Source organism: Narcine bancroftii, chromosome 2, assembly GCF_036971445.1.
Source record: "Narcine bancroftii isolate sNarBan1 chromosome 2, sNarBan1.hap1, whole genome shotgun sequence".
Lineage (NCBI taxonomy): Eukaryota > Metazoa > Chordata > Chondrichthyes > Torpediniformes > Narcinidae > Narcine > Narcine bancroftii.
Genome location: NC_091470.1, coordinates 184,922,769 through 184,945,782, shown reverse-complemented (window position 1 = coordinate 184,945,782; position 23,014 = coordinate 184,922,769). Strand labels below are relative to the sequence as shown.

Genomic DNA, 23,014 nt, shown 5'->3' with positions numbered 1-23,014 from the left:
GAAGGGAGTGGAGAGCTGGAAAAAAGAGATATGGAGAAGAGAGGGAGTGGCCTAGCAGAAACCGATGCTAATGCCATCTGGTTGGAAAAGGAGGCGTTGCTCCCCCCGATCTACGGGCGGCCTCGGTTTAACAGTACAAGGAAGCAGGAGTGGGGCACAGAATTGATATGGGTGCCCATTGGGAGATCCTGGTCATGGATGCGGACGGAACGAAGGTGCTCAGGATTTGAACAACATTCGTTCCCTCCGACGGCCTCGCGCTGCAGGGGGCTGAGTCAAAGCATTAAGAGTTCCAATCTACTGGAAGACTTATGGATTTAACAGTGTGCTGTATTCAAGTCAAAGTTCAGATTTATTGTCAGAGTACATCACATACAACCCTGCGGGCCAGGCAGGTGTTCATGCTACAGGTGCGAAAGAAACTGACGACTGTTCTACAATCATTGGGAGAGATACATCTTAGAAGCACGTGCTTCAACTCACCAAGACTGCAATAACTATTTATTTTTACACTAACCCTGTCCTACCCTTTCCTATTGGCAAGACCACAGTCCGTCTGGGTCGGTAGTAGAACCTTGAGCACCGTCATGCTGAGCGCCAGTCCACCTCGGGTCTGTGTGCTCAGCCCGCTCCTGTTCACGCTACTGACCCACAACTGTGTCACCAGATCCCGCACCAACAGTGTCATCAGGTTTGCAGGTGACACGACAGGAGTTGGCTTCCAGCTAACAACCGTGAGTCGCCCTGCAGAGAAGAGGTAGAAACGGTGCGAGATTAACAACCCAAGTCTCAATATGAGCAAAATGAGGAAGATGATTGTGGACTTCAGGAGGATCAGAAACGATCGCCCCCCCCCCCCCCCACCCCGACCCCCCCACCAACACAACACATCAGCAACGCTGTAGTGGAGACCACCAAGTTCCTTGGAGTTCACTGAACTTGCGACCTATCGTGGACACTCAACATTTCCTCCTTTCGAGGAAGGCGCAACAGCACTTCCTGAGAAGACTGAAGTCGGCAGGGCTGCTGGCTGCCATTACGTCAACTTTCTAGAGGGTCTGTCATGGGCGTCCTGGCCGGCTACATCACAGAGTAGCAGAGAAATCCCTTAAGAAAGCAGCAGCCTCTATCCTCAAGGACCCCCATCACCCAGTCCATGCCCTCTTCCTTGTGCTACCATCGGGGAAAGGGTCCAGGAGCCTGAAGGCGAGCACTCAGCGGCACAAGGACAGCTTCTTCCCCGCCGCCATCAGATTCCTGAATGATCAATGAACCATGGGCACGACCTCACTTTGTCTTTTTCTTGCAATATTTTTATTTATTTTGTACGCTGTTTGATATAAATGTTTGCTCTGGGAAGCTGGGGCAAAACTACAAATTTTGTGACGTGTTCATGACAATATATTCCGAAAGAAATACTGAGGACCCTTTCCATCCAGAACACAGGATCTTTGACCTACTACCATCAGGAAGGAGCATCAAAATCAGGACGGCCGGGCTGGGGAAATAGCTGCTTCCTGCAGGCTGTGAGATTGATGAACAATATCCCGTAACCGAGTAAATTATTCCAATGTGGCGGCCCGCCACCCCGGAGATTGAGCGGTAGTAAACAGCGGCATAACACACTGTAACATGTTCCTTAACACAGCGAACCTAGTGGTTGAAAGCTGGAGCAATACAAGACCAGCCCAGCTAACAGATCAATAACAGGCTGGGGAAGAAGGGTATTCACATGCAAGAAAATTCCCGCCCGCTATTGTCATTCGTGCGGCTGACGTCAGCCAATCAAACAAATGGCAGGAACTCCAACTGCAGAAAAAGACCCTTTCCTGCCTCAATAAATCTCTGAGCTTAACCTCCCACATTGCAAGTGTGTGTGTTTCTTTGCTGCAGTCGGCTCCACCAAAACATTTACTGTATATACTTACATAGTAGTCTATCCCATGTAACAATCGACTCCTCCCTCATCTTTATTGGCCCCAAAACCTCACACTTTCTGTATGTCGTGTGTAAAAGTCAACCCCCCCCCACCCACCTTCGGCTACGACTGCCCGCCCACCCAAACTCCCGACCACTGTGGATCCTCACCCTGGCTGCCCGCCCATCCGAGCTCCCGACGCCCCAGTCGCAGACTCTCCTGGGCCCCGGCCGCCCATCCTAGCTCCCGGCTTCTTCCACGATGCAGGCACTAAATATGACCCGTGTAAAAGTCGACCCCCCCCCCCCAAAAGTTGACCCGAAAATTGGACCAAAAAATTTGACGATTACATGAGCATATGTTATGTATATTTATTTTAAATTATATCTTTATGTATCCATGTGATTATTTTGCGCTGTGCATGTCTGCAAAGCGTGCATGCACGAGAATGAGAATGCGAGTGAGCGATTCAGTCCGAACATGCGTGCGTACTTGAGTGTGTTTGTGTGAATCCATGTATACCATGGTCCGGAGAAGTGCTGCTTCATCGTGTCAAACCGTATTATGTAGTTAGATACATCTCTTCCCTACCTTCCTATTGTGGCCACGCAATACGAGAAGCAGACCTGTGGTCAGTAGGACAGTGGCGGCACTGACTAGGAAGCAAAAGGCCCAGAAGAAGTTCTTCAGATAGTGGCTCAGGTAGAGGTGGAGGGTGGAGAACAGGCAGCACCAGGAAGACAGGTAGAACACCTAATGGGCAACAGAGGACATTTGTAAAGATGCGTTTCCTGCATGTTCCAGCAGAGAAAGGCATCAAAGGAGCAGAAATAGGCCATTCAGCCCATCGGGTCTGCCACACCATTCAATCACGAGCTGATCCATTCTACCACTCAGCCCCTCTGCTCAGCCTTCTCCCCGTAACCTTTGATGCCCCTGGCTAATCAAGGACCAATCGATCTCCCCCAAAAATACACCCCGTGACCTGGCCTCCACAGATTTGCCACCCTCTGGCTGAAGAAATTCTTCCACATCTCTGTTCTAAGCAGACGCCCCTTCAATCCAGAAGTTGTGCTCTCTTGTCCCGGACTCTCCCACTGTGGAGAACAACCTTCCCACATCTTCTCTGTTCAGTCCCTCGTCCCTCTCTCATCCCTGATTTTCTTTATCCCGCCATTAAGAGCGCTGCTGTAAACCCCAGCATTCTCTTCTCCATCCTTTTGGCAATCAGCTCCAGTGTATCGCCTTGTCATTGCTTTTTTTTTACTAAATATAAACTTTATTCTTGATAAATTATTTACAAAAAGAAAACCATATGAAATCTTCCCCACCCTTAGTGTCACATCCATACAGTTCCAGCACTCTATGGTGCTACATTTGTTCTCTCCACACCCCATTGCCACCCCTGGGTCACCTTGTCATTTCTCCTCCCCCTGTTGTTTGAGGGATCTCCCCTCAATGCCCGGTAACCGGAGGGACTCTAGACTGGTCCTTCCGCCCCCCCACCGGGCCCTCGCACTGGCATCTGCACGTGCTTCTGCACCCTGGAATGTGCCCATTGGCAGCCTTCTCCTCACCGACATCGCCATGTGCTGGAAGTCCAACAGGTTTTCAGGCTGACCCAGCAGTTCTGGATGTCGGTCTCTTTGCGAGTCCTCTGTCACCCTGCCACTGGAGCTAAACCTTATATCCTTCTCCACACATGACCTGACAGAGGGCTCAGGCCTGAAACATTGGTTACTCTTGCAACAGATGCTACATGCTGAGTTTCTCCGGCATGTAGGCAGTACAAGAGATTTGATACTGATTGATTGGCTGAATCAAGATGTTTTGTTATGATTATATCCTCACTGGGGACAAGGGTCTCACATCTGGTTTAAGAGTTAAATGCTTAGGGGCTGGGGGAGGTGCACAGGCCAACAGGAAAGAAGGCAGAGGTGGATATATGTGGGAGGCCAACAGTGAAAAAAAACTGGGGTTGTAGAAGTAAGTAATGGATGGAGAAGGAACTGGGTGAGGGGAGAGAGAGAGAGAGAGAGAGAGAGAGAGAGAGAGAGAGAGAGAGAGAGAGAGAGTGAGTGTTTAACAGACATTGAAAAGTCAATGTTAATGCCATCTGGTTGTAGGGTGACCAGATAGAATATTAGACATTGTTCCTGCAAATTGCAGGTGGCCTCAGTCTGGCAGTGCGTGAGACCACGGACAGACATGTCGGCAAGGGAATGGGTGGTGGATAGAGCAGAGGAGCCCAGCGGGGCATTCTCCCAGGCCGTGCCCAATCTCTGACACAGAGGAGGCCACAGCAGGAGCACCGGATGCGGCAGATGGCTTCCGCAGATTCACCAGTCAGGCATGGCTTCGCTTGGAAGGAGCGCTGGGGGCCCCGGGCAGTGGTGAGGGAGGAGGTGTGTGGGCGGGAGTGCAGCACCTCATTGACCTGGCACAGGGGTAGGAACCGAGGTTGGGGAGAGGGGTGAAGATAAATGTGGTGGACTGGTCAATGAGACATTCCTCTCCACTGTGAGACTTGCAACTGGACATGATGTATGATTATTTTTAGTGCACAAGGATTGCTGAATGAATCATCCTGAACTCTGCACTGTGACAGAATATAGATATGTTTTTGGGAGATAAATTGTGGTAGAGTTTTAGTGTAGGTCACATACATACACTAAAACAGATTTTATTTAAAATACTGGAGCTATGCTCATGCTAGACAATCTGGCGCCAAGAGCCTTTGCAGAAGCTTCGAAGAGTGCCCAAGAGACTTCACTAATAGATTGTTGTTTACAAAAAGGCAACAGATGAAAGAACTTGTTGAAGCCGCATTCTGCCTGGAGTGGAACTGGCTGTTCTAGGAGGGTCATGTGGTTTTGCAAGCAACATAGGCTTTCTCTCTGTGAGAGAGAGAGAGATGCAGAGATCAGTTCTACAGTTTTACAGTCAGCAGCAGCAGCTGGGACTGGAACAGGAAAACCTCATTTGGAAGACAGGTTGTGAGTTCTTAGTTCAGCCTGGTCAAACCCCTTGTGGTTCATGCAAGAGGGAGAGGACTGGCTGCCTAATGTTTCACTTGGAATAAGGGAAACAAAAAGAAACTCTGTGATGACCTGAAAGAAAGAGGTTATCATCTGGAGAACCCTGGAGGGGCAAGTTTCTTTGGCAAAACACGGAAGTGACTGATCAGAAGGAATCAGTTGTGGGTGCCCTGGAACAACAAATCTCTCTTTGAAAACCGACAAGAACCTTCCTGAGCAGTAGCCATTGACCTTTCAAGCACCAAAGCCTGGTGAACTTCATAAATGTTAAATTTTATGCATAGTATAAGAATTGCCTGCAACCAGTAAACTTGGAGGAGTGAGAAGTGAGATTGGACTGTGAATTAAAGAACTTTTCTAAACTTACACAGACGTGCACTTAGAATTAGAAGGGGGTTAAGTTAGGTTAGTTAAGTCAATAGTGATAAGTTAAAGTGTGATTCTGTTTGCATGTTTAAAGATAATTAAAAGCAACTTTGTTTAAGTAACCATTTGTCTTGGTGAATTTCTATTGCTGCTAGGTTTATGGGTCCTCTTAACAGCTATCTTACCAGTATCTTAGTGACCTCCTATTTGCTGGAATAGAGGCTTGACTAATTATTCAGGATTACAGGAGGCTATACCTGGGGGGAGTTTGGGAGGTCCCCTCATATACCCTTCCCACTATACACCTTGTACGGAGAAGAGAGTCCAACACATTTGCCTTGTGATTCAGAACAATGGTGCCCACAGTCTGGGAATGGAGCCACTCCTGTCTTCTCAGCTGCCTGAAAAAGCATCGGTCCGGAAATTAACACAAATCAACCTAGCTTGGCTAACCTTGCCTCATAAGACACCTTCTCCAATCCAGGCAACATCCTAGTAAATATCTCCTCTGCACACTCTCCAAAGCTTCCTGTAATGAGTCGGCCAGATCATCAATGTAGAAATCTGGGAAGAATTTTTCACTCTCTTGATAACCATAACCGGATCACTTACTGGGGCAAACAGCATCATGAAGCCACCGGAACTGAAATACATGTATCTCCTCACTTCAGGGCTCATCAACGACGCTCGTATTGGCAACTTGTATTCATCTGGTGGAATCTGTGCAGCATGAGAAAAAATGCAAAGTCAATCCAGCTTTGAAGTTGATGCGAACAATCAGCGTACAGGATGGAGATTGAAAACTTGGCTGAATGGTGCACCAAAAACAACAACAGTGTCACCAAAACCAGGGAGGTGAGTGGTGACTTTAGGAAGGGGAAAACAGAGGTGCTCGATCCAGTGATCACTGGGGGAAATCAGAGGTGGAGAGGTTGAGCAAATTTAGGTTCTTGGGAGTCAACACACTATTGGCACTGTGAAGAAAGCACGCCAGCACCTCCACTTCGTCAGGAGTTTGCAGAGGTTTGGTATGACATTGGATGTGAATAGGCTCCTTCCCCTGAGGGTAGGGGAGATTGGAACAAGGGGTCATAAGTTAAGGGTTAGGGGGCAAAATTTTAGGAGTAATATAAGAGGATGCGCTTCACTCAGAGTGGTGGTCGAGTGGAATGATCTTCCGGAAGAGGTAGTTGCAGCAGGGTCAATTCTGTCATTTAAGAGGAGGTGAGATGAGTACATGGATGTGAGGGGGTTGGGCAAGGGAGTGGGTAGGTGGAACTAGAGTTTCACGTAAATTGGGGTGGACTAGAAGAGCCGAGATGACCTGTTTCCGTACTGTAAATTGTTATATGGTAAAAACCCTGGCAAATTTCTACAGAGGTGTGATGGAAAGTATGCTGAACGGTCTCTCATGTGGGGGCTCTAATACCCCTGAGCAGTAAGCCCTGCAAAAAGGTCGTAGAACATCGCAGGCAAAATACTCGCCTCCATTCAGAGCATCTGCAGGGAACGCTGCCGTCAGAGAGCAGCAGCAATCGTTGAGGATCCATCCCACCCAGCACATGATCTGTTCTTGCTGCTGCCATCAGGAAAAGGTGTAGGGGCCACAAGGCTCGCACCACCAGGTTCAGGAACCCCTCCACTATCAGACTCCTCAACGACAAACTCAATCAGAGACTGATTTAAGGTCTCTTACTTGTGCACTTTATTGTTTCTTTATCTGTTTACATGTTTAGCTGTGTGCAGTTTATTTTTGCAGTATCAATAAGTGGTCAATCTGCCTGGCCCACAGGAAAAAGGATCGAAGGGTTGTACTTGATATCATGTATGTACACTGACAGCAAGTCTAAAATGAGGAAATGTCCTTGCAGACGGTGCGGGACTCAAACCCCGGTTCCGATCGCTGGCGCTGTAAAGGTTGAATCCGCCGCAATCGGGACCGGAGTCCGAGACCCACGCTGTCTGTAAGGAGTTTGTACTAACGTCTTGATCGCTGGCGCTGTAAAGGCGTGGCGCTAACTACTAAGCTAACCGTGCCGCCCCATGGTATTATTTCCTGTTTTAAGCTTTGTTCTGATACTTTAACATACGGGGGTTCCCTTTTGGGTCCAGTTGTTTTCCGGAATTTTCTGTGGTCCGGCAATAGCCATGGGCCCAATGTTGTCTGATTAAAGAGGTACAACCTCCACTATAATTTTCCTTTCACGATGTTAATTTTTAAACATAATGTTATGCATTACATGCTCTTTTTTCATAGAGGAAAAAGTTCTACATTTTACAAAAGTTCTACGTTTACATTTTTGTCAGGTGTTGGCTTTATCTTTCTTTAAAACTGTTGGTTTTGATGAGTGAAGTGTGCTGAATTTGCCTGTGAATAAACTATCAAAATTTACAGGTTCATCTCTTCTCTATTTCTCCTTAAATTCGAGTTTTTAAATGACCGCCCGAGAATCCAGAAAATACGGACTGATCCAATCCCCGAGCGGTCTGGATTTTAGGTCGTCTACAATGTTATATTTCTAATGTGACAATAAACGTAGCCCTTGAACCTCAGGAAACGTGGAGTGTTTACCTCTGATTCAAAGCTCCAGATATATCACAATACTATAACCTTCAGTGGGATTCAAGGAGGAAATGGAATTCAATAGCTATCACGTGGCACAAGCAAATCTCAAAACATGTTGTCATGCAGCACTCCAGAGATCTCTTGTGGAATAAAGTAGGTGATTAGCATGGTTATATTTGGAATTGGCTCGAAACCACTTTCTTTGGAAACAGCAAAGAATGAAACTAAACTGGGCCCCTGCTGAAACTTCTTGCACGTCTCATTCCTCTGAACTCACTGCAGGCCTCACGGCACAGTCAAGGTTACACATCACCAATGATTTCTGGCCATGCACAAAGTCAGCTGGAAGGAAGTCAGTTTCTCTCTCCACTCGGTTAAACCAGAAAAAGCTGCTGGCGTGGGGATCGGGTTCAACACAGGAGGGTCAGGAATGGCCACCCTCCTCCACATAGTGGAGGGGCACCAAGTTCCTTGGAATGCACTGAACTACACAAAAAAGATTTGTTAAGATAGTCCTAGCCGTAGCAAAAAAATGTATTATGTCAACCTGGAAATTGGAAGATAATTTGAAAATGCAACAATGGTATATAGAAATGAATAAATGTATTCCATTAGAAAAAATAACATATAGTTTAAGAAATAATATTGAAACATTCGAACAAGTATGGGAGCCTTACATTAAATACAATAGCGAAAACTTACCGGGGACAAACATTACCTAAGTTGATGGAAGGAGAAGGAAAGAAAAGAATGGACTCTGTAGAATTTCTGGTGTATTTTTGTTGAATGACAACATTGTCTGACTGAATTAATGCAACCTAGATTGTATACCTAAAATGGATGAGAGGGGGGGGTGGGGGTGGCTTGGGAGGAGGGGGGGGGGGGGGGGGGGGAGAAAAAGTCACTGTAAATGTGTGAAAAAGAAAAAGTGTATATCATGGCTAATGTGATTTATGGTGTGAAAAAAAAATTAAAAAAAAAGGAATGCACTGAACTAGCGACCTATTTTGGACACACATTTCGCCACAAAGATTTTGGTTCCTGAACACTTGGGTGTATTTTATGGATTTTGGGCTGCTGATCACCTTAAAAAAAATTTTTTTTTTTTTTTTTAGATATCTATTTTTGTGATTTCCTGCCTTATTTTGTCTACTTCAAGCACAAAATGATGCATGTCGTTGAAAATTTATTTTCTGCATTTGCACTAGGACTTCTTCCCTGCTGATCTTGGAGCAGTCAGTGATGAACACGGTGAAAGATTTCACCAGGGCATTGCGCCCACGGAAAAGCGGCATCAGGTCAACTGGAGTCCATCCACGCTTGCCAACTATCATTGAACACTGATACAAGAGGCATTAGATGCTCAGTGCCAACGAAAATCGACGACAAAACATTTTTAGGTCAGCCTCCTTATACGATTAAACTTGCTAAATTCAATAAAAGTTCATTTAATGTTTCTCAACTTCCTACGTGATATGGAAAATCTGAAATTATCCTGAAGTTGTCTATCATAAACCCCAATTTTTTGTTTCAGGAAGCAAGTCTTTTGAACAAAATTGTTGCCCAGGGATATTGGCCCATACTTTCACTTAGACAGAATCAGTAAACCGACAGTCTGGCAGTAAACACATTACTGGTTTGGTAACCAGAGGTCTCAATTATCTAGAGACACAAGTGCTAAAGCTGTCGTGGTTGCTGGGAACTTCAAATATTATTGAGCAAATAGTCTGGAATGGAAATATTAATCTGCATTGAGACCAATGCAGTATCACACACACACACTAAAAATCTGCCTTTAGGGAAGCTTTATACGGTTGGGACTTTCATTCAAATATTTGATTTTTAATTGTCTTCAGCTGAAGCTCAATTAGTGCTGAACTGTGAAGACACGAACAATGATGTCTGCAGGCGCAGACTGAACAAAAAAATCCACCTATTATTGCATTAATGCACATCTAATTTGTCTTTTTACAGTCAGATATTCAAAAGTTCTCAGTTATCAAGCATTTGTCAGGAAGGCGCAACTGTGACTGCCAGATCCACCTCCGACTGTGTCATCAAACTCGAAGATAACACAACAGTAGTTAGCGTTATCAGCAACAACAATGAGTCGCACTTCAGAGAAGAGGCGGAAAATCTCGTGATTTTTGGTGCAAGAGTAACAACCTGAGTCTCAGTGTGGACAAGATGAAGGAGACTTCACGCAGACCAGGAACGACCACCCTCCCCCACACAACACCAACGACTGGGAAGGCGCGAAGGCGACTGCACTCTCTGAGAAGGCTGAAGAGGCCAAGGCCACTGGCCTCCACGATGTCAACCCTTGGACAGGAGCCCTGTCGAGAGCATCCTGGCCAGCTGCAACACAGTGGGGGCACGGTTGCTGTGGAGTATCGGATCGGCAGTCAATCCACAGGAGTGGCAGAGAGGATCACTGGAGTCTCCCTCCCTGGCCCCCCCCTCCCCCCCCCCCCCACTGACGTGATTTACTGGTATCAGGGGACTCACAAAATTGTCAAGGATCCCTCCACCCAGCATCTTTCAGCTGCTCCCATCGAGGACAGCAAGAACGCGGAACGACGGATGAACTGCGAAAACAACTCTGAGACTCCACTATTAATAATATTTATTTTAACTAGATGTATATGTACTTGTCTGCATTTGCTTGCACTGCAGACTGGAGAGCACTGTCGTCAGCTTGTGTTTATATCATCAAATGACAAACGTACTTGAACTTTGGGATGTTCTGGGCATTATTTATAATCTGTACAATCAAAACGTGTTTTTTTTTAAAGACATACAGCACAGTAATAGGGCCCTTTCGGACCACGAGCCCAGATGGCCCAATTGACCTACAATCCCTGGTACATTTTGAATGGTGGGAGGAAACCCACGCTGGTCTCTGAAAGAGCGTACAGACATGAAAGGGCCTCAAGGGAAAGCCCCTCGAATATATAAATGAGGAGTAATAAAAAGATGCTAAACTACAAAGTAATTAAATACTGCTAAATGGAGAATTATTGTAAAATTTACATCAATGGAAATGTATGGATATTACATTAGGGAAGTAGAACATTACAGTACAGGCCCTTCAGCCCTCGGTGTTGTGCCAACCCACCCAAATAAAAAACAAAACCCTCCCTATCTCATAACCCTCTATTTTTCTTTCATCTGCGTACTTATTGTTCCAGCCTCTGCCACCACCCCTGGCAAAATCCATTCCAGGCACCCACTACTCTTGGTGCAAATAAACATGCCTCCCCTAAACTTCCCTCCCTTCACTTTGACCTCCAGTGTTTGATACTCACGCCCAGGTGTTACAAACTCACATTTTATTTAGTAACCACGCTTTATGGATTTACAACAGGTTGAAAACCTTTCGTAACAAAACCTTTTCACAGCAAAACCATCCACGCAGTTTGTGGTCAGACAGTAGGAACCGTAAAGTTAATGGTTTGGAAGAACAAAAGAACAATGGTTGTTATTTCAGGAAGAAAGACCAGATGGAACGTTTACAGGTCATATGATTATAACTCGTTTTGGGAAATTGAAACAGAAAAAGATTTCAGTTTTGATCAAGTCATGTGATTGAGACACTTGAAGAAGCAAGATTGATTAATGAGCAGCCAGACATGCTGCACACAGACAGAAATGAAGTAACTTTGTGTGAAATGGACACTTCTGTTGTTTCTCCTTGTCAGGGGAAAACAGTGACCTAATGTGACCACTTCTGATTGACCTGGTTCTGGGTAAAGGAAGTAAGATCATACTTGCATTTGGATTGTGACCATTCTAATGGCCATTTTGTCTGGCCCTTGGAAGCATCATGGAAGTCACAAGTTTTGTTTTGCCCTACGCAAGGAACAGGGGAGATGTGACAATCATTTGTATGAAAGAACATTTCTCTGGAAACAACTCAACAAGGATTCGTGAGGTTTGAGTAATTTGATAATTCTGTGTCTCACCTACTCTATAATTACTTCTGAACATCAGTTTAAAGGTTCTAAGTTTCAATATGGGATTTCTAAGACTAAACTTTGGGAATTTACTTTCCAGAATTGTGCCTAAGCTGTAATTGTTTGAGTAACACACACACACACACACACACACACACACACACACACACACACACACATTTGCACATAGTTGGTGTTAAGTTTAGATTTAAGTTATTAGATTATTAATAATTATCAATAAATATATTGTTTTAAAAATAACAATGTGTGTCTTGGTAAATTTCTATTGTTGCTGGTCTATGAGGTTACACTGGGAGGGAAAAAAGTGTTGGCTGTTCATCTAAGCCTCTAATAATCTTGTAGACATCTATTAAGTCACCCCTCATCCTTCTTCACTAACCTTGCCATAAGATATCTTCCAATCCAGGCAACATCCTGTTAACTCTCTTCTGCACCCTTCCATGGCTTCCAATCCTTCCTATCATGAGGTGACCAGAACTGAACACAATATTCTACGTGTGATCTCACTGGAGATTTACAGATCTGCATAGTGTCTCCGCGCCCCACCCCCCCCCCCCGATTAATAAAGCCCCACATACTACGAGCCCTCTCAACTGTCCTATCAACCTGCCCGGCGACCTTGAGAGATGTACGGATTTGGACCCCAAGGTCCCTCTGTTCTTTCACACTGTTAAGTATCTGACTATTAATCCTGGACTCTGCCTTCAGATTTGACCTTCCAAAATGTATCTCCTCCAACTAATCCGGATTGAACTCCATCTGCCACTTTTCCGCCCAACTCTGCATCTTGTGAAAAAACTTTGAACTGTTTTCCTTTTTTTGTAAATAATTTATCGTGAATAAATGAGCAGCATGGTTGGAGTAGCAGTTAGTGCAATGCCTTTACAGTGCATGCGATCAGGATCGAGGTTCGAATCTAGAGCTATAAAGAGTTTGTACGTTCTCCCTATGTCTGTGTGGGTTTTCACCAAGAACTACGGTTTCCTCCCACCATTTGAAACGTACCTGGGGGTTGAAGGTTAATTGGGTGTAAATTGGGCGTCAAGGACTCGTGGGTCGAAATGGCCTGTTACCGTGCTGTACGTTTCTAACTTTTTCTTTAATTTTAAAAAACGTTAAATAGGTTTTTCTGGGGAAGAACTGAAATGTAGGCAAACAATTTGGAGAACGAAAGGAGAGAAACTATCTCATTGTGCAGCTCTCCATTACCTGGATGCCAAATCTGGCAAGTCCTTCCTCACATGACTCCAGATTGAATCCGGGAGACCACCAGGAACCACAGGATGTGAGGACCAGTAGCGTGCAGCCATTGTACAATTCTGCAACACAAATTATGAAAGCAATTGATCTTTGCAAGAGGAAGATATTGCAGAACCAAGTAGCCATTTGACTGTTAGGTCCCAGACCAACGGCAATGGAAATTCACCAAGACAGTGTTAATTTTAAAACTATATATTTATTAATAACTGCTACAGTGTAATAAATATAACATCTTACTTAATTCTACCCCAACTATGCGCGAATATACATATATGTGTATGTGTGAAATACCCAAACTATTACAATTCTGAAAAGTCACTCCCAAAGTTCAGTCTTTGAAATCCTGTGTTGATGCTCAGAAATAATTATGAAGGTGAGACTGAGCGATCAGACTGCTGAAAACTCACAAATCCTTGTTGAGTTGCTTCCATAGAAATGTCCTTTCATACAAATGGTTGTCACAACTATCCTTTACCTTGCATAGTGGGAAACGTGAGACTTCCCCCAAAACCCAGGCACTTGTCAGTCGAAATGACTGTCAGAGTGGTCATGATCCAATACAAGAATTTCCTGTTCCCCTTACCCAGTTATGGGTTAATCAAAATGACCGTTACAATGGTCACGGTGGTTCAATAACTCCCCTGACAGGAAGAATCATCCGAATTGTCCATTTCACAGAGTCATTCCACCTCTGTGCTTTCAGACAGTTGGCTGATCAATACTGTTTCTTTAACTGTTCCACTTATGTGACTCAATCACATGACTCTCTGCAAGTGTCCCATCCGTTTTCCTGGATAAACAACTATTGTTCTTTTTTTCTTAGTTGAGAGCATCAACCTGGTTTATAGTTTGGACCTGATGGTGCCAAGTAGTCTGTAAATGTTGTGAAAACTGTGTACGGCTGCAGCCTACACCAACTCCCAAAGTGGTGCTCAGTAAATAAAACAGGAGCTGGTAATAACTGTTACTTTGCTTCAAGCCTGATGAACTTTATACATGTTAAATTCTGTGCACATATAAGAATTGCCTGCAACCAGTGAACTTAGAGGAATAAGAAGTGAGATTGGATTGTGAACCAAAGAACTTTTCTGAACTTATACACACATTACATACACATGCACTTAGAATTAGAAGTTAGGTTAAGTAAGTCAATAGAGTTGAGTTAAAGTGTGATTCTATTTTCATGTTTAAAGATAATTAAAAGCAACTTTAGTTTAAGTAACCATTTGCCTTGGTGAATACGTATTGCTGTTGGGTTTTGGGGTCCTCTGGGCTCATTTTGTTTTTTAATTGCTGGAATCTGCTTCGACCATGTTGACAGAATGAAAATCTTACCTGGTGTCTCAGATGCAGAATTCAGCTCTGGGTCATTGTTGCTGTTGCTACAGCTGAGGTGGCCAAGTTTATCTGAATCTGAAAGATAAAGATTAGGAATAGGGAGGGACATGTAACACATCGCGATGACACAGCAGAGGGCAAGGATGCCCATCTAGTCAAGACAAGTTCCTTGTCATCTGATTGCACGAGTACAACCCGATGATACAGTGCAAAACACACATATAAACAACACATGCAGGACAAGTCCTCATGCATACAAACAAATAAATAGGTTTTTGTAAATATGATTGTCTTAGATGGTGAATGCGAGCCAGTTGACTTGGTCGTTCATCATTCTCACTGCCTGTAGGAACATAGGAAGTAGGAACAGGAGTAGGCCAAAAATGGCCCATTGAGCCTGCTCCGCCATTCAATACGATCATGGCTGATCTAATTTATGACCTAACTCCACCTACCTGCCTTCTCCCCGTATCCCCTAATTCCTCTATCATGTAAAAATTTATCTAACCGAATTTTAAATATGTTTAATGAGGCAGCCTCAACCATTCCCTGGTTAGAGAATTCCAAACATTCACTACTCTCTGGGAAAAACTATTTTTCCTCATCTCTGTCCTAAATCTACTCCCCCGAATCTTGAGACTGTGTCCTCTCGTTTTAGTTTCCCTAGCCAGCTCAAAAAACCTCCTACATCTATCCTATCCATACCCTTCATAATCCTATATGTTTCTATAAGATCTCCTCTCATTCTTCTGAACTCGAGCGAATACAATCCTTGATGATTTAATCTTTCATCATAAGTCAACCCCTTCATCCCAGGGATCAACCTAGTAAACCTCCTCTGGACCGTCTCCAAAGCCAGTATATCCTTCCTCAAATATGGAGACCAGAACTGGACACAGTACTCCAGGTGCGGACTCACCAGTACCTTATACAGTTGCAACATTACCTCCCTACTCCTGAATTCAATTCCTCTAGCAATGAAGGCCAACATTCCACTTGCCTTCTTAATAACCTGCTGCACCTGCAACCTAACTTTTGGCGATTCATGCACAAGCACTCCCAAGTCCCTCTGCGCAACAGCATGCTGTAGTTTTACACCCTTTAAATAATATTCAGCTCTTTTAGTTTTCTTGCCAAAGTGGATAACCTCACACTTACTAACATTGTACTCCATCTGCCAGACCTTTGCCCACTCATCCAGCTTAACTATATCCCTCTGCAGACTCTCCACATCCTCATTACAATTTGCTCTTCCACTCAATTTGGTGTCATCCGCAAACTTGGCTTCACCACATTTTGTCCCCTCCTCCAAGTCATCAATGTAAATGATGAACACCGACCCCTGTGGCACCCCACTTACCACTCTCTGCCAACCTGAAAAACTCCCATTTATCCCGACTCTCTGCCTCCTGTCAGACAACCAATTTTCAATCCAGGCCAATATACTTCCCTGGACTCCACTTTGCTGTAACTTACTGATAAGTCTCTTGTGCGGCCTTATCAAACGCTTTCTAGAAATCCAAATATACAACATCAACCTGTTCCCCTCTATCCACCGCACCCATTATATCCTCAAAGAATCCTAACAAGTTTGTCAAACAAGATCTTCCCTTTCTAAAACCATGCTGCGTCTGCCTGATTGAACCCTTACGTTCCAAAAGTTTCACTATTTCATCTTTAATGACGGCTTCAAGCATTTTTCCAACCACAGACATCAAGCTAATTGGCCGATAATTTCCAGTCTTCTGTCTACATCCCTTCTTAAAAAGTGGCGTGACATTTGCTGTCTTCAGTCTGCAAAGCGTCCTGCCCGGCTGCATCACTGTGTGGGATAGTAGCTGCAAAGCATCGAACTGGACGTCAACATAGATGATCATCAAAATAGCCGAGAGATCACTGGGGTCTCCCTTTCCTCTACTGAGGACATTTACCGGGAGCGTAGCTTAAATAAGGCTCAAGGAATTATAGAGGACCCTTTCCATCAAGCGCACAGTATCTTCGACCCACTACCATTAGGAATGAGGTATTGGAGCATCAAAATCAGGACTGCCAGGGATAATGGTCGCATACTTAACAGTGTGGATGAACAGAAGGTCCTTGGGATCCAAAATCCATACATCTCTCGAGGTAGCCGTGCAGATTGATAGGATAGTTAATGCGGATGTTGGGCTTCATTAATAGCAGGATTGTTCAAGAATCGCGAGGTCATGTTGCAACTCTACAAATCCCTGGCAAGATTTGGAACGTTCTGGTCACCTCATTATTGGACGGGTGTGGAGGATGTAGGAGAGGAAATAGAGGAGATATGCCAGGATATTGCCTGGATTGTAAAATGTCTTATGAAGCAAGGATAGCAGAGCTTGGAATGAAGAAGGAAGAGCAGTGACAGAGGTCTACAAGATTCTGAGAGGCATAGATAAGGTGGACAGCCAGCTCCTGTTTCCCAGGGTGGGAGAAGCAAACCCTCTTCAAAGTGAGGGGAGGAAAGTTTAGGGGAGACATCAGGGGTCTTTTATAAGAGAGGAGAGAGGAGAGAGGAGAGAGGAGAGAGGAGAGAGGAGAGAGGAGAGAGGAGAGAGAAAGAGAAAGAGAAAGAGAAAGAGAAAGAGAAAGAGAAAGAGAAAGAGAAAGAGAAAGAGAGTGGTGGGTACCTGGAATGCATTGCCAGGGGTGGTGGTGGAGGCTGGAACAATAGGGGCATTTAAGAGACCCTTAGACAGGCACATGGATGAGAGTTACATGGTAGGAAGGGTTTAGTCATTTTTGATAGGAAGATATGGGCCAGCACAACATCATGGGCTGAAGGGCCTGTACTGTGCTGCAATACTTGATGTTAGTAGTTTTTTGTTTCCTTACCATTTATCCAGTGAATGACGTCCACTTCTTCCACTGCTTCAAACAACATCAGGGAGCTCTGCGTGGGCAAGATGTTCTCTCTGTCATTGCTGTGAGCCATTACACAACTCCCTGCTCACATGACACAATGAAACGCTGCTCTGTTTCAGTTTTGACCATGATACAAATGATGGGGCTCCTTTATCCCAAACACTGTTCAGCTCCAGATGTGGTCAACACCACTTGACCTTTCTTTTCAAGCGTGTTAGTTCTAGGACCGGATCAGTGGTGATCTACAGTAAAAGAAATCGAACATTAGATTACAATATCACACACTCAGGTGTGCCATTGAGCCATTGCAGTTTACAGCGCGTGGAAGATCATTTTGAGTTTTGCAGTTAGGTGTTGGTAACGGTATGGGGGCACCGATACCCACTGAGCAGAAAGCCCTGCAAAAGGTAGTAGACACAGCCCAGGACATCACAGGAAAAACCCTCCCCACCTTCAAGAACGTCCACCGGGAACTCTGCCGTCGGAGAGCAGCAGCAATCATCAAAGATCCGCACCACCCAGCATACGCTCTGTTGTCGCTGCTGCTGCCATCAGGAAGGAGGTCGAGGTGCCACAAGGGGTTCAGAAACAACGGCTACCCCTCCACCATCAGACTCTTGAACAAGATTCATTCAGAGACCAAAGACTTATTACTGTCGATACATTACTGTCTATTTACACCTATATTTGCATAGTCACCTTGTTTATAGAACTTGAAGAGAATGGATTTAGTTACTGGTATAGAAATTACTAAGCCTGCCCCACAGGAAAAAGAATCTCGGGGTTATACGTGATGTCCTGTATGTACTCTGACAATAAATCTGAACAAGACCCAAAGAGTTGTAGCCAAAGATGGGTGAATGCCCACACCAAAACTCCACTACCTCCAACCACTGTGGAGATTAAAACTCATGGGGGGGGGGGAGGTGGGGAAGAGGGCAGAAAGAGTATAGGAAGCACATTATAATTTGTTTCTGATGAAAATGTAGAGATGAAACAAGGTTGTCACCACAGATTTCGTAATCTGGGTAGAGATAGTCCTTTTACCCACAATGGAGAAATCTCAGCTCCTCAGTTGGATCCTATTCCCTTCAAACCCTCCACTGTAAGTAAAATAGAGGGCTATGGGTGAGAGGAAGGGAAAAAATTGACATTGTTGTGGACTAGGTTTGCACTGGTCAGTGCAACATTATGGGCTGAAGGGCCTGTATGGTGCTGAAATGTTCTTAAATTTAGACGTAACAAGCCCTTGCCACCCTAATGCTCCCAAATGACCTACTGAATGGTGGGAGGAAACCGGAGCAGCCAGAGGAAACCATTTAGTCACAAGGAGAACGTACAAACTCCTTAAAGACAGCGCTGGATTCGAACCCAAGTCGCTGGCATTGTAAGAGTGTCACATCAACCCCTATGCTAACCGTGCTTTGTCCAAATACTAGGTGGAGATCGCTTCATTGAGCACCTCAGCTCTGTCCACTTCAATAGCGTGGTTCTCCCATTTGAATTCCCCTTGCCAACATGTCTGTCCATGTCCTCATACCTCTGCCAGACTGAGACCATTGGTGGAATGACACCCCATCTTCCGTCTGGGCGCCCTCCAACTGGATGGCATTAACATTGACCTCCTGTTTCTGTTAACCCCACCTTCTTTCCCCCCCCCCGTCTCCTTATCCCCCAGTCCGCGTGCGCACTCTCTCTCTCCTTTAACAGAGCCAAAATCCTCACCTCGCCTCTTATCATATCCAATTAACACCTTTTGTTGGTCTGGACTCCTCTCCTAGCGAATTCAGTCTTCATTTTGACGCCTTCCTGTTCTTTGATTTTACCCTGAAGAAGGGCAGCGAGACCGGCTGAGTTCCTCCAGCATTTACTTTGTGATTCTACAACAATCCCAGCACCTTCAGACTTCCGCGTTCCACCCTCATGCATATACACAGTTTTTAAAAAAAATTAGAACGTGTACATCAGGCTGGGGAACCAGCTCAGTTGTTTCTATCTCAAGTATGGAAAAACCAGAGAGAATATGAGGAACCAAAATGCAGTGTGAAATACAATTCACACGTAAAATATTGCTGTGGATGGGGGGATTTTGAAGCCACAGATTTCTTTGTAAACAGCACTTACTTCTGGTACAATTGGGGTAATGATAAAAAAAGGCAAATATATCAACTCAGCAAACTGACTTCCTCTCAGAAGGCACAGCATGAAGTCTCCACGAGCAAACAGCTCGACAATCATCAGGCTGGGCTTGTGGGCCTAAAGGGCTTGTTACGTCTAAATTTAAGAACATTTCACTGCCATACAGGCCCTTCAGCCCATAATGTTGCACTGACCAGTGCAAACCTAGTCCACCACAATGTCATTTTTTTTCCCTTCCTCTCACCCATAGCCCTCTATTTTACTTACAGTGGAGGGTTTAAAGGAAAGAGTGTCTAACTGAAGAGTTGAGATTTCTCCATTGTGGGTAAAAGGACTATCTCTACCCAGATTACGAAATCTGTGGTGACAACCTTGTTTCATCTCTACATTTTCATCAGAAACAAATTATAATGTGCTTCCTATACTCTTTCTGCCCTCTTCCCCACCTCCCCCCCCCCCCATGAGTTTTAATCTCCACAGTGGTTGGAGGTAGTGGAGTTTTGGTGTGGGCATTCACCCATCTTTGGCTACAACTCTTTGGGTCTTGTTCAGATTTATTGTCAGAGCATATACAGGACATCACGTACAAGATATTTTTTTTAAACAATACCTCACGTGAGCATCACGGTGTGAAGCAGCAACTATGTCTGGAGATTTAACCAGGGTCGCTAAGCGCCAGGCATATTCCGCATGGCATCCATCTACAGAAACGCAAGAAATAGGAGCAGGAGGCAGCCATCCAGCCCAAACTGCCGTTCAACGCGGTCATCGGCTCACCTCTTCCGACCTGCCTTTTCCCCATATCCTTTAATTCCCCTATACCAGTGGTTTTCAAACTTTTTCTTTCTGCTCACATCCCACCTTAAGTAATCCCAATGCCATCGGTGCTCTGTGATTGGTAAGGGATTAGTTAAGGTGGGATGTGGGGAGGAAGGGAAGGTTGAGAATCACTGGTGTAAGAGATTTACCCAATCGTAACTGAAATATTTTGCTTGAGAAAAATTGTCATTGGCCCATTTCCTTTGGAAATCATGCACATAATGGGTTAATCAGGAACGATTAAACTGAGGTTTTCGACCCTTTTCTTTCCACCCACATCCCACCCTTAAGTAATCCCTTACTAACCACAGAGCACCTATGGCATAGGGAATACTTAAGCTGGTATGTGAGTGGAAAGAAAATGGTTGAAATCCATTCCCCTACTGTGCAAAAATCTAACCAATCTCGTCTTAAATCTATTTACTGAGGTCGCTTCCACTGCTTCAACGGGCAGTGAAATACACAGATTCACCCCCTCTGGGAAAAGCAGTTCTTCCTCATCTCTGTCCTAAATCTATCACCCTGGATCTGGAGGTTATGGAGAAGTAAAAGCTTTTGTGATAAATGTGGCAACTCCTTGCCTGCCTCACAGCAGGCCAAAGTTAAATTCTATCATGTGTGCTCAATTTTTAATGCAAAATAAAAGGAATCTTGAAATGAGAAACATTTAAAAACAGGTGGAAGCCTGAGTGAAAAAGGTATGGTGGGGTGGGGGGGTTGTGGTGAGGGAATCATTTAATAATTTACAGGGAGTGACTCTCTGCGCAACTCTGTCTGTAACGATTTTGTACGTTCTCCCCGTGTCTGTGTGGATTTTCCCCACGGACTCCGGTTTCCTCCCACCATTTGAAATGTACGGGGGGGTGGGGGAGTTCTAGGTCTACTGAGTGTAAGGGCTCATGGGCCCAAAGGACCTGTTTCCATGTTGTATGTCTAAATTTAAAAAAAACAATTAAATTCACCCCATCATCCACTATATGCATCCCTTACCCCCTTTCTCCCTCCCTCCTAGCCCCCTTCCCCCTCCTCCGCTCCCTCTCGCCCCTCATTCACACCTCCCCTCCATCCTCCCCCACCCTTCCTCCACTTCTCCACCTCCTCCTCCACCCTCCCTCGCCGCCTCCTCCTCACCCTTACCTCGCCACCTCCTCCTCCACCCTCCCTCGCTTCCACCTCCTCCCCACCCCTCCCTCGCCGCCTCCTCCCCACCCCTCCCTCGCCGCCTCCTCCCCACCCCTCCCTCGCCGCCTCCTCCCCACCCCTCCCTCGCCGCCTCCTCCCCACCCCTCCCTCGCCGCCTCCTCCCCACCCCTCCCTCGCCGCCTCCTCCCCACCCCTCCCTCGCCGCCTCCTCCCCACCCCTCCCTCGCCGCCTCCTCCCCACCCCTCCCTCGCCGCCTCCTCCCCACCCCTCCCTCGCCGCCTCCTCCCCCAGCCCTCCCTCGCCGCCTCCTCCCCCACCCCTCTCTCGCCGCCTCCTCCCCCACCCCTCCCTCGCCGCCTCCTCCCCCACCCCTCCCTCGCCTCCTCCCCCACCCCTCCGTCGCTTCTTCCTCCTCCCCCACCCCTTCCTCCATTCCTTCTCATCCCATCTCTCCTCGCCCCTTCCTGCACCACTCACCTCCGATCATCATCCCTTCCCTCTCTCCGGTTCCCACCAACTTGGCCCAGCGGAGCAGTGCAACCAAACTTCCAAGCCGAGTCCCTCCCGCCCCCACCACGCCATTGGCCTCGCCGCCAAGCATTGGCTTTCCCATTGGTCCGGCCTCACGTCCATCCACTGCTCGCAAGTTTGGTTGGACGCTCCGGCGCCGCATCGGTAAGCGAGGAGTGAGGCGGTACCGCGGTCAAGCCTTGTGCGACTATTGGCTAGGAACCACGAGAGGGCGGGAGGAGGCAGGACGATTGGCAACAAAGCTCAGGAGGTGATTGGGTGACAATGGTGTCAGTTAAGTACCTGGGGCTGGTATTGGCGTGAGTTGGGATGATTGACATTAATCTGAATGTCCAGATAAAAATCTCTCAAGGGTTCGAAACGATTCAACCTTATCCTAGCGGCCTTGCAGAATAAGATGCAAAGTGAACACCTTTGTTTCTGATTTTTCTCCATCCAGAATAAAAACCCAATTGTAACATTAAAGGAACCTAACACCATTTAAAAAAAAAAATTGCATGGTGTTCTCTAGCCCAGGCCATCATAATGTAACAATCTGGGGAGATTTGGACAAGAGTCCAACATGAAAAGCAGAGAGTGGGTGCAATGCACCAAGAAGGAGGTACAGGAGCATCAAAATCAGGACTGCCAGGCTGGGGAACAGTTTCTTCCTGCAGACTGTGAGATTGATAAGACATAGGAACTTAAATAGGCTATCCCGCCCGTGATGTCGCAGGCTGAGTTAACAACCCCCTGGAGTTTTTCTTCTCCCGAGCATTGCAACCAGCCCGAATTCTCTCCACGGTACACCTGTAGAAGTTTCCGAGAGTCTTTGGAGGGGGTTAAACCAAGGGTAGAGGGGATTAAAAAAGTAAAGAGCAAAAGAGGTGAAGCGAACCGGATTTGAAAAGTACAATGGGCACATTGCCACTTTATCTGGACACTTGTATTCGAAACAAGGTTGGTGAACTTGTAGCACAAATAAGTGCAAAGGGGTATGATTCAGTGCCCATAACAGAAATGTGGTTGCAGGGTGGAGAGGATTGGGAATTA

At 45.8% G+C, this 23,014-nt stretch overlaps 1 protein-coding gene across 6 annotated transcripts in view; it reads right to left on the bottom strand.

Moving 5' to 3' along the window:
• The window catches only part of tmem268 (transmembrane protein 268), a 45,220-nt gene that overhangs the window by 17,094 nt on the left and 5,112 nt on the right, over positions 1 to 23,014 (bottom strand). The window contains exons 1-7 of one of the 6 annotated variants that reach the window (XM_069919545.1): positions 20,099 to 20,615; positions 19,075 to 19,176; positions 17,320 to 17,591; positions 14,461 to 14,538; positions 13,075 to 13,184; positions 5,935 to 6,042; positions 2,510 to 2,671 (exon numbers count right to left, since the gene is read on the bottom strand). In XM_069919545.1, the coding sequence (XP_069775646.1) occupies positions 2,510 to 2,671; positions 5,935 to 6,042; positions 13,075 to 13,184; positions 14,461 to 14,538; positions 17,320 to 17,419 (558 nt within the window). In that variant the 5' untranslated portion in view covers positions 17,420 to 17,591; positions 19,075 to 19,176; positions 20,099 to 20,615. Of the gene's footprint in view, positions 1 to 2,509; positions 2,672 to 5,934; positions 6,043 to 13,074; positions 13,185 to 14,460; positions 14,539 to 17,319; positions 17,592 to 19,074; positions 19,180 to 20,098; positions 20,616 to 21,928; positions 22,017 to 23,014 lie in introns of those variants that run through there. The other 5 variants (XM_069919544.1, XM_069919548.1, XM_069919546.1 and 2 more) reach the window with 5 other exon arrangements.